General features: G+C 38.4%; 1 protein-coding gene across 1 annotated transcript in view; it reads right to left on the minus strand.

Annotated features, from left to right (window-relative positions):
- LAMA1 (laminin subunit alpha 1) overlaps window positions 1–12,724 on the minus strand; it is a 108,431-nt gene that overhangs the window by 77,245 nt on the left and 18,462 nt on the right. The window contains exons 2-3 of the mRNA XM_075744399.1: window positions 8,341–8,511; window positions 7,853–7,965 (exon numbers count right to left, since the gene is read on the minus strand). Of these exons, the coding sequence (XP_075600514.1) occupies window positions 7,853–7,965; window positions 8,341–8,511 (284 nt within the window). The remainder of the gene's footprint in view (window positions 1–7,852; window positions 7,966–8,340; window positions 8,512–12,724) is intronic.

Below are 12,724 nucleotides of genomic sequence, written 5' to 3' on the forward strand. Positions count from 1 at the left end.
TTGAGATCCAATTTGGCCACAATCAGTTCTTTCAGACATTTTAATTTATTTTTTTTTCTTTTTTTTTTTAATACAGATTAAAGCCAGAGCAAGAATAGCACTTGCCACATAAAAGCAGATTTTGATTTGTCAAATGGGGAAATGAACACACAGAGATACATAGTAACTGCATCGTGTGTGCCATTCAGGAAACTACCTTTGAAACAAAACATTCTGTAAGTGAACAGAGCTTTGCTTAGAAGATCTTGCAGACATGAGAAGGAAAAAAAAAAAATTGGTGATATTTATCTTCAAATGACTTACTAGATTTAATACCTTAAAAAAAGTCAATCTCAGTTTTGATTTAAATCAGATGTAACTTAAAACATGATATTCACTTGATCTGATTTTCTTTTCAGGCACTCTAGTTTTATCCTTTGAGACATCAAGCACATACAAAGGGAACATTTCCAGCTGTTTCAATAAATATAAAAAAATTTACACAAACTGAGGATTTTGTCTTCTGACTTATATGACATTTCAGCAATGCATGCAGAAGTAAACAAAAAGAGAAGTCAGCTCACTGTTTAGTCACAGCGTTACAGTCTTAGAAAGAAAATTTCTCTGGGGTCTGTGAATCCTCTGTTGTTCAAATTTGATCAAAGTTAAGTGAATACCAAGAATTATAATCCAGCTTCCATAAAGAGAAAAGCCCCTTTTAAATCAAATTTGCATCATGCCAACAAGTTCCAACTGAAAAAAAAAAGCTAAAATACATGCTTCTAAAGGGAAAAAAACAGAATTTGGGCAGACTCCCAAATCAAGCAACTGCATTCCCTACATACAACCTGTATTTCATTGAGTCAGTTACCAGTAGTTGAGTTATATTCCTGTTTCACACTGGGTTATGCACAGGCAGAATCTGGGGTATCATCATTTCAGTACCCCTAACCTGAAGACATTTGTATATGACAAGAGTCACTTGTATGGGTATTTTTTCCATCACAGAAGAGAACTGCAGAAAACTATTAAAACTAGGGAAGTTTTATTCACTGAGCTTAGGAACTGCTATTTATCTCCAAGTTCCTTTGAAGTCAACCATCTCTCTCAAATGCATAAAAGATGCAAGACTGGAACCCCAATTTTTTTCCAATGCCATGGTAGAAAATTTTCCTCAAAAACTCTTATGTGTCTTTTATTCAATTTTTTTTTCCTCTCTGCTCGCTGTCATCAACTAAACTACTTCCCTACTTATTACACAGTCGGCTGAACCACAAATGATCTACTTTTGATTACACTGAGATTTTTCAAGACTCATTATAGTCAGCAGCTGATGTAGCTAGTTTTAAATCCAGTTCCAACTAGTAACAATGAGCTACCCTTCATCACAAACTAAATGCAGCCATTGCTGCAGAAATAAAAGATATTCATGAGAGTATGCAAGTTAAATTTACTTTAAATACCTAGTTTCTTGGTGAGGGGGAAGTGAAGGGAAAAGCCATTGAAAGATAAAAATTTTGACAGCAACTTTGCACATATTCAATGCACTATTCAATAAATTAAATCTTTTCAAGTCAACATTCCTCCAGAAAAACAGCAACCATGTTTGGTACTCAAGACACCTACAGATTGATTTTTTCCTGGATGCCTATAGTTCACCAACAGCTGAATGAAGATATTTGACACTATGAACCCAAAAGAGGCATTCAAAAATCAGTGAATGGTTCTATAAACATTTAAGTATGCACAGTGTAGAAAAAGATTTCCTTCTTTTCCCCTGGATCCTCTCAACTCTCTTCCACTTACATACATAGTCCATAGGTACCCAAAAATACTTTATAGGTAAATCCACAGGATAATGAATATCAGCAACACAACGAAAATTTGTTACTCCCAGAAATAATATAGGTTAAATACAGAAACAAAAGGATTTTGTATAAACGTTCCTGCAGTCAAGAAATCACAAGACAACCTATCAGTAGGAGTTATATTCTCAAGTATAATGCTCCCAAGGAAGGGAATGAAGCTAGGAGGAAAGCATTAAGGTATTCCCAGTGTTTGCAGATGAAGATGTTTTAAGGAATGTCACAGTAGGTAGGGGTTTTGCAGACCTCATATCCCACAGCCTCTGCAACCTAAAATGGACCTGAACCAGGAACTCCATGTTGATTTTCCAACATGCTTTGAGCGCTTCTTTACAGATTTTTACTTTTATAAATTCTTCAAGTTTGAACATCACTGAAGGCAATTTCTTACCACTTTCCACATCCATTCAGTGTCCACCAACCAGCCACATGATAAACTTGAGCTGTGTGGCAAGACCTAATGATTTGTACACTTTAATTTGAGTGCATAGCTTTCCCAGAACTCATTTCCTTATTGAGCTACAAGGGTAAAAAGGGCAAGTCAAAGCAAGTTAGCAACTCCCAAGCAGCCATAGATTAAAAGTGTCATTTTACAGGCATTTCAGTCCCAACTGTAAAGACCAGCCAAATAAACTTGCACTGAAGAACGTCTTCTTCGTAGCAGCAATACCAACATAACAAGTCACTTCTACTTTATTTAGCCTTTTAATGACCTTATTTCCCTGAACGTAGATCCAGCAACACCCAGTGCATTATTCTTGAAACATTTACAAAGGAACCCTTCTCCCCATTCATCAGGAAGTTTTGCATATTTTTTTTGCTCAAGACTGTAAACTCAGCCAGCTGTGGCCACGCAGCAGATGCTAGCCAAAAGTCTCCATTTCAAAGGGGATGGTCAGTGCTCTACAACCCACACAGACACATGCCCTGGCGAGTACTGTTTTCCTGGTAGTCTTTTTGGATAAAGAATCCCAGTTATACATTTCAATTTACACAAATGGAGACAAGGGAAGATTCTGTCTTTTCACATCTATGAGTACTTGAGCCCCAGGGTCCAAAAGCGAAAAGTTAAGGGAAAGATGAGTCCCAACGCATTTTCTTCCTAATTTTCAGAAACGTTTAACCTATTAAGAACAGAGGTATCAACTGCTACTTCAAATCTACACCCCAATTCAAATCCAAACTCTACCTGATCTTGAAAAAAACTGAAAGGAGGATATGATTTTAGGATCTCAGGATTACTGTCAGTGTTCTATTGACTACGTTATTGAAATCAAACTGGCATAACATAAACCATACAAAGCAGAAGACTGCAAAATGAACAAGCCTGGAGGAATGCAATGCTCTTGGCAGACTGGTTGCTCCTAGTTTTACAAATTCAGCTAAATCTTTCCTTCAGGATGAGTAAAGAAAGGGAATCTAAGAAACAGCTAAGTATGTTTTTCAAAATAGCATGACAAGTCCTGTGGTGAAAATGTTTCTTTCAACCAACACTATTCCTCATTTTAAAGGCAACTGCAAAATCCATTCTGTTCAGTGCTGTCAACATACATAAACCTAGTTACCAGAAAAGCCTCTTTTTCTCATATTTCATTTTACTGTTTACTGTCCAAAAAATCTAAAATTAATCTGTGCAAACTCTCAAAGAGTAGAAGGCTACATGAAGGGATATTCTGAGTATCAGCCTATATTGTTCACAGAAATGTCTTTTTAAGGGATAAAGATGGCTTTGGGCTCTTATTAGAGACTGCGAGACCCAGCAATTGCTTGTGACATTTTGCTCTGAAGAATCTGTGACATTAAAATTGCAAAATAAACTAAATCCAGTATAATTTCTAGTCTCCTGAATTATCTTTTCTTTAAGGCTTTGATTCATTATGTGCAACCATTGTTTTGGAATAGAAGGAAAAATCTATTCTTGTGTATTGCAGGAATGCACAGATGAGCACCCTGAATCTTGCATCATCAGTTTTACAAAGCCACGAAAGACTCTTAAGGAAGCTTGCCACATACGATAAATTAACATTGGTCCAGTAAAGTCAACAGAATAATATCTTTTTACATCAGCAAAGGATTTCTCCTTACAGAAATGTCTTCTTACCAACTGATTTCAAGATAAAAGCTCTGTACAAATCATATTATATTATTTACAATCTTTTTTTACTTTTTAATAGCAAAAACTACAACTTACTCTTACATCAGCCTCTGAGTGGTAATACATACTCATGAAATATTCATGAGCTATGACTTAATCAGAAGTGGAGATGTTTTCTCAACTTGATACTATAGGTCTTCCAAGAACAACTGACCTTGCTTTACAATTCAAGAACTTTGTGATATACAAAGTCGTGCCTTTCTGCTATGCCTCATACAAAGTACCCTTAAATACCTTTAAAAGTCTGAAGCATGGTAATAAAATTGAGGAAAGTATTCTTCATTTAATGGTGTGACAGAGAAATATTTTAAAGCTGGCCCAAGCACACTACTGCTGACATTTATAACAATCAGCATTTATCTTAACTCATTATAATTTCACAAAGTAGCTGTCCAGAGGAGTCAAACTCAGGCAAAAATGCTGTTTTTATCTAAAACTGCTGCTGCACATTTTGTTTCTGTAGAATTGCCAGTGTAGGAAGTGCAAGGTCATAAATCAAATCTTGGTATCTTGTACATCAATACTACACCTCATTGCTAAACCCCTGTTTCCCCAGTTCTGGATCTTTGCCATACTTTTAATTGAAAGGGGAAAAAGAAAGAGAGAGGGAGAAAGAGAGGGAGAAAGAGAGGGAGAAAGAGAGGGAAAGGAAAGGAAAGGAAAGGAAAGGAAAGGAAAGGAAAGGAAAGGAAAGGAAAGGAAAGGAAAGGAAAGGAAAGGAAAGGAAAGGAAAGGAAAGGAAAGGAAAGGAAAGGAAAGGAAAGGAAAGGAAAGGAAAGGAAAGGAAAGGAAAGGAAAGGAAAGGAAAGGCAAGGCTACCATATATCTAGGTCCTGGAAAGACTGAAAGGCACACCAGAATACGTACACCTAGTTGTTATGACCCACGTGATCTAAAAAATCATGATGTACCCGCTAGCTAGCCTTACAAAATGCTTAGCGCTAGTTATAAATAGCACAGACCCTGCAAAGGAAAAAGATCAGAACAGCAATTTTGATACTGATTTTATTAGCCAGCCGCCTTTTCTTAACAAGATTCTATCAAACTGCTCTTCAGTCCAGCTGCTTTTAGACTAAATCAACTAAGTGCAAGGTAGAATATTAGATGAAAGAATACCCTCTGCTCCCTTCAACTTTGAGCCAAGAGATGAATGCAGCCAAATACAGGATACAGGACGCAGACTGTGGCCAGAACTTCACCTAGGGTAAACCGGAGTGGAGCCAGTTTTCACCAGCTAAGAAAATCTTCCCCATATTTGCCAGCTAAGACTATGTTCCAGCACTCACCAACATGACTGCTAGATTATATCTCTAAACTCTACATGGGTGACAATCCTGAGAAACAATTCATTCCTCCTACTGCTACAACTTCTGGTAATTACTGAAAAAAACATAAATAATAACCAGATGGTCATTCTTCACATCACAAAAGGGTGTGAATATATTCTATATTCTGGCAAGAAAACTTAAAAGACACATTTTCTTTAATACGTTACTTGACAGGTTTAACGTGTAAAGCTTGAAATGTAAAAAAAAAAAAAAAATAAAGAACCAATGCTAAAGATAAGCTATAACATATTTAGTTACAGATACTGACTTTCAGTAATACTTTTAGAGGTCCTAAAAGAGTATTTTAACTCATTCTCAAGCAAATTTATGAAGTAAGGAGTTACTAAGGTCCTTTATACACTTTTCTTTTGTGTTTTCTTTACTTGTGCTGATTCACTTAAAGTAAGCACACCAAGTCAGCTCTAATAACTCATTGACTTCAAGCAATCTCTATTAACCAAATCCTTTCTCTCAGAGCAGTAATTTACATTCAGTTTGCATAGCCCTAGATGCCTTCTCTCTCTCAAACTCTCCAAGGAAAACACAGAAGAAAGGCCCCTTGGGGGAAACTTTTCAAATCGAATTAGTGAAACTGAGCATGGGTCAGGAGAGCAAAGACATGTATTCGATGAAATATCAACAGCACTAAGGCTGGAGAATAAAAGATTTAGAGGGCAGCTCAGCTGGTCTATTTCCAAAGTGAAGATGTTCTAGAAGGATAAAAACTAAAGCATTCCCTCCTCCTCCCTTTTTCCTTCCTGTTTGTCCATTTACAAACCAAACACAAAGCCAACTCTTCAAACAACCAGAAAGTCATATCCAAGCCTTCTGTCACTGACAAAAGATACCCTGTGATTATTTTCCTAACAGTTCTGCTTTCTAATTAAAGAGCAAACTAGGTGCTTGTTTAACCTATGCTTCATTTTAAAACATCAAAGTTAAACCTTCTGGTTTAACCTTTAAAATAACTTTAAAGCAGGGTCTAGAGATCTTGCAAAAGCTTGTTACCAACTCTACACCTCAAGTACACATTTCTTAGTAGCAAAGCTTCTTCCAGAGTTTGGAAGCATCCCTGAATTAATAACAGATTGTTGAGCTATGATTTTCAAACAGCTTAGGCAGGCCAACACATATATCTGTTCAAAGCAAAACAACAAGAAAAAACCAAGAAAAATACATTTTCTTCAGAAATTATTTTGTCTTTTCTTGGAGCAGGGTAGGAGACTTCTGATTCTTCCATGCCTAACAGACAAACTAATAAATTAGCAAATGCTCTGTATAGTTTAGCAGCCTCCTGCCTAGGAATGATGAATCCCTCCAAGCTTTGCTGTAAAGTGCCGAAACGGAGGAACCAACTGCCCAGGCAGTTCCAGCCTCCCCAGGTTCAGAAATGACTGTTTTAGAGATATAATCCCTAACTTCAGAACAACTGACAGCAAAAGATATAATACAGAACATTTCTTCACTGTGCTCCTTCCAACAACATGGTGATCAGAATCAGTCAGAAGAGAAGCACAGAAAGCGATAAATCAGCTTTTCTTTTAGCAACACTAACTTTGCCCCATTTTATGTGTGGTGTGCTTTCTAGTCCTGAAGGATATCCCTCAACTGAGGAAAGTCTGTGCTTTCAGGGTTTCTGGAGATTCTGCAATTGAACTTTCTGACATTTTACACTTCAATCTGACCATCACATTGCAATAATAGGCTTACATATGCAAAAATACTGAGAAATTTAAACAAAGGAGTTAAACTTGAGATCTACTGTGAGATAATTGATCTGAATACTATAATCCTCCAGTCACTTATCTTTTTCTCCTCCTCTGAAACTCAGTATCTGAGTTACAATACCTACAGATCAAAAAAGTTCATATTTGGAAGTATATTGTATTCTGTTTTCTGACAATAAACATCAAATGTTTCTACCGTGTCCTACTCCAAATAATTTATTCGTTTACTAAGAAACTGTACAATGATCAGATGACAGACTGAAAGTTACAGTTAATAAACAAACAAATACATCTTCACATATAAAATCTGCACTTATGACAATGCCCTGAAAACACTGTTTGCTGCTTGAAGTAAGTCTTTGATAACCTTGCATAATAACTTTCATGAAAGCAAAGGTGGAGGAAAACAATATTGGAGGACTGATGGGGAAAAGACAGCAGGGTCAGGCAGAGGAAGGTTACCAAGACAGAAGGAATACCTACATAAACACTCTCATCCACACATACACAATTGTTACCCTGCCATGAATTACAACCACCTGTGACCTATATGCTTACAAACATAGTCACTTCCAGTCCAGTCTGGTAGGAATGAAATCTCCAAGATGCTCTAAAACAATTTAAAAACACATCTGTTTAAACTCAGTTCATATTCGCTTTAACTATCCATGTTTAACTATGTGCTACTAAATGGTGAACTACTAAATATCCTACCACATAAACACAGAAGAACTGCAATCGATTGCATTGGCTTATATCCTATGTACAATAAATGATGCTCACCTAAATGTTACTCACCTGCCTTAAATCCAAGGTGATGGTGACCCAGTGGTATTGCCTCCCGTTCTGAATGCTGGGACTTTGCCACCAGTTATTGGTACCATCAATTGCACTGGAAATTGGGTGCTGCTCTGTTTTAAAGCAAAAAATTGAACATCTCTTGAAAATACAACTCACTGCATTTTCTCTGACCAAGTACATTTATTTCACATTGAGCACAATTTCTTCCCATCATAAAGAAGTGTGAAAAAAACCTGAAATCTGCCCCCAGACAAAAAGGCTGCCATTGGACTCTGTGGTACTTAATGGTAATTTAAGGTGCTCATGCTTTCTGTCAGCCCTTTGTTCAAAGGTAGTTTCACTCATGTAGTAGAGAGACCAAAAGTAGAAAGTATTTGACCTCAATACACCCTGTATTCACAGGGAAGGGTCAAAAAGAATGACACAAACCCATGAAACCAAAAAAAAGGAAGAAAAAAAAAAAAAACACCCCACATAAAACTTGCCTTTGGGATTGGCACTGTGGTGGTCACAGACACGGCACTGGGCATTGCGCAGGGGCCGTCCTGGGACGTGTTCCACCAGTTTGCAGAACATCTCCGGTCCCTTCTCACCACAGGTGGCATTGGTGGAGATGTGAGCATTGCTGGCCAGGTTCAAAATGGCGGGGAACAGGCCTTGAAAGAAATAATGATCATCAGCCACATCATAAGGTAAGCAAAATATAGATACGGGTATGAAACAGGACTCTGAACGTAGAGAGTTTCCTGACAAGTTTCTAGCTCAGAGTCAGAGATACAAAAAAATACAATGAAAATAATTTATTTTGTGAAAAGCTTATCATACCACACTGACACCAGCACATAATTCGTCATAGCCCGGGGCACTACAAGCCCTGCTGTCCCTGCCCACTGCCTAGGGCTCCCCTGACCCTGCCCACAGCCCTGGACCCTGTTTCAGCCCCCCCAGGACCATCAGCCCCTGCCCAAGCGACGCCATGGCAGGGCCCCCATGGCCCTTCAAGGAGCCCCCATGGCTGCCATAGCCCTGTTGTTTCATTCCACCTTTGGACGCTTTATTGATGAGGAACACAACAGTTAGTAAACAAACTCTTCCAGTTACTAAACCTTCTCTTCACATTGTAAATTGATCAAAATCAGGAAGACAAGTGGCCGGCTGCCAGAAGCGAGGAGGAACTAACTGTACAGCACACACTCGGCTGGTGTGGAAAATGGCGTTTAAGAGCTCTCTGTGGCAGCAGCGCTGCCGCCCTGAACAGCACGCCCGGGGCTTGCAAGTTTTAAGGACTGAACTTTAGACCTTTGCTCCGGGTTTTTCTGCAGTCTTTATAAAGTCTGAGGGATATTTTGCTTGCCACTTAATAATCTTTACACAAACACTTTACCATACTTTCAAATGGTCCTCTTGTTGTGCACTAGAATGAAACAACAGACTAAGCATTTCAAGATTACTGCTACCAGACCAGGAATCCTTAGTATTTTCTAAAAGGAGTAAAGTTTTACTTTGGCTTGAAGGCTACGGATAAAGTTTAAAGAATGCTGCATGCACCAGAAAAAAGTTAAGCACAGCTTCTCAGCAGTGTTGTTATCAGGTTCCAGCCTTCCCTCCTGAGCTAAAAAGCTTTTATTTCTTGTGTGGTTATGGTATAACAGAGATACTCCATTTCCACTCAGAAAAGAGTCCTGTCTTTAGAGATTAAACACAATGGGCTGAAATCAAAGCTAGAGCCTTGGCATGGCATATTAACAGTACCACAAGAATTGCTACTGTTGCAATAGCGACGTATTAAAATCACATTTTTCTTCTGCATAAGGAATTCTGAAAACAAAAAAAAATCCAGTTGTATTAGTGAAAATATGTCTTTTTCACTAGTAAAACTGAATTCTTTAACTTCATTGATCTACAACTTACATCAAAAATGATGGTAATATTGATATTTTGCTTTTCTTAGCTGTCCATGTCAACAATACAACATTAAATATTCCTTTAATTTGAAGTGTCTGTCTGCCCAGTAATTGCATTACCCTGGAGAAAAGTTTTAGTGCTATTTAAACCTTGACTTCAGCTATTGAAAATGTGGCTAAATCCTAACCCTCTGCACCACAGTATGAATAACAAACAGTGTGTTTTGAATTGTGCTATAGCTGAAACTTAACAGGAGGGAGAAGGAGCTTTTTATTTTTTTGAATCCTGACTTCATTCGAGCTAAATCCAAGCTAGGGTCAGATACCTTGTTCTCATTATACCTAAATCTGATGCAGATGAGGACGCTGAAAACATCCTATTGACCACTTTGGTGCAGCTCTTCTGCCACTAACATGTTTTCTGCACAGCCTTCTCTCACCTCATGCAACATGGGTGCAGTATTGCTCCAGACCTAAAGCTGAAGGCAAAGCAAAAATGCCACCCTCCATTTTCCTATTGGACAAGAAAGCTCAGTGGTGAAGAGGGTATACTTTTTTACATTACTCTCCAATGATGTAAAAGCTTCCTTATTCAGTATTCATTATTCTTCATGCAGGGGTCTATCAGCCAGTCTTCAAGAGCTATTCATTACTTCCCAGGTCATTCATTACCTTCACTCACATTACACAGTAGCCCCAGGGTCGTTTGTTACAGTGACATAATTTGCCTACAATAACCTTTGGTCAAGGGACTTGTGCCAAAGGAATAGCAAAGCTCTGAAGAAAAAGTGCTGATGGCAAGTACTGTGCTGGCCAAGCTTCATTCCAAAACCCCAAGCTCAAGTCACCATAGCATTCACTCTGGACTCAGCCCTTTTGTCTGCTCGCCATCAAGTATCTCACTGACTTCTAATAAATCTGCTGATTGATAACGAAATGAGTAATGGTACATTAACATTAAGGTCTCATGATGAGTTTTCTGGGTCCCACAGAGATAAGGAAGAAAACTTCAATCCAACTAAGTTGCACTGGAGTCTTGCCCCAGGATCCAAATAAAAAGCAAGAGATTGTCAGCTTCATCCTGCAAGGTACTGCATCTCTTCAAAGCCTAGCTGATTACGTTGACCTCTGATTCTCTTTAGGGCAATCAAATTTTAAGGCAATCTGCAGAGGTGGGGCCACCGATTTCAGGGGACAGTGAGATTAGTGTAGGAGCTGATTTATTAAGAAACAATAATTATCTGTGATAAACAAAATGGAAAAAAGGCAGATTTCAAAGGAATGAGTTGTACCTTTAACGAACATTGTTCCTCCTCAGTCTTTTCTTAAGAAAAGCTGGATACTCAGAATTGTGAGTTCAAGAGCTCTTAGATGCTCCTCTACCACACACACCACCACCTCTACCCACCACCCTCCTCCCCCCCCCCAAAAAAAAAGAGAAGAATAAAACCATCTGGTAAAATATTATGTCTCTTAGGAAGAGGTAGGTATGATGAACAGCCATAAAATCAGTCATTTAAATGAGCCATTTACAGATAAATAGGCGACTGTCATCATATCCTGCTATAAAATCCAAGTGGCCATAACAGACATAAAACTCTGGCAGAAGATACCATGTTTCATTAAGCTGAACTTTTAGCAAGTGTTATTTGCATTCTTGAAGACATTGATGTAACTTTTACAGTTTGCTATCTAAAGTCCAGCACAAATGATGGATTAGATTGGATTTATCATACTTATTCCCACTAGAAAGGAAGGCAAGTGCTACATACAAAATCCTTGCTGTTTCACTGCTGAGCTGTCAGACTCCAGTATCATGGTAGACAATCTAGCCTTGAGCGATCTCCAGATGGATGGCAACCGATCCGCATGGATCTGTACAGAATTCAGTAGCAGACTTCTCAGCCCACTAATCTAGGTTGGTTGACTATATTCTATTTGTTAAAATACCTTGCAGCCAACTTTACACAGAAGTACTCGCTACTTCATCTTTCCACCATTGAGCCCACCTCTGTTTGACAATTACTGTTCAGCATTTTTCAAGAAACTATAGTGGTCCTGCGAAAAGCTGGAAGAATTTTTAAATTAAATTCATTTACTTCTAACTGTTGGCCAGCTCTTTTCATGGTAAGGTAAACTCTTTAACTTCATTTTTTTCCAACTACTCAGCTGCCCATTTGCCCCAAACCAGAGATTCACACACCACTCAACAGCAGAAAATGAATAGTGTATAGATGCTAATTTGACCTTGAGAAAGAATAACAACTGGTTCACTATAGCTCGGCACAAAAGTGGAACACAATGTTTTCATTAGATGTTCAAGCAAGTTGCTCTCATTTGTAAGTACTTGATTTTAGCCAGATGCGTAACTAAAACTTACTCAGGAAAACTCAAAACCTGAGCGGGTACTGTCAGAATTATGTCATTCAGAGCTTTCCTACAGGGGCAAAACAGCTCAAGCTCAGAGAGAGCAGAAGGAATCAAATTCCTAATAACTTTGTCTGCAGCATGGATATAGCAGAATTTGTCACATTCACACTCTACAATGTACAATTCTTAAGTAAATAAGGAAGAATTCAAAGGTTAGATGGATTCATTGCATTTATAGCTCAGCAGGCAGACCTTGTTGTGAAGGACATAGCATTAATGTTTCACCAAGCCAGGAAAAAGCCTTAACCATAATGAAGCTAGCTGTAACATATTTGAAAGATGAACAGGTGGTCAGCATGCAGTACACCAGGGAAGAGGAAGACAGGCAAAGAGCTTTTAGGTAGATGAGGTAGTCAACTTCTTTTTCATGTGCTCCAACATGCCTATTGACTCCAATCCTTCAGAATGAATGGGGACAGTTGGAGCATGCAGCTTATTGGGTAGATTCAAAGTGCTGACAATTCCCACAAAGACATCATGGATCGAGATACATTAATGCGTAAGTAAAAGATGTCTGCAACCAGGAAAGCTATCC

The sequence above is a fragment of the Balearica regulorum genome, chromosome 2, assembly GCF_011004875.1.
Source record: "Balearica regulorum gibbericeps isolate bBalReg1 chromosome 2, bBalReg1.pri, whole genome shotgun sequence".
In the NCBI taxonomy this organism is placed as follows: domain Eukaryota; kingdom Metazoa; phylum Chordata; class Aves; order Gruiformes; family Gruidae; genus Balearica; species Balearica regulorum.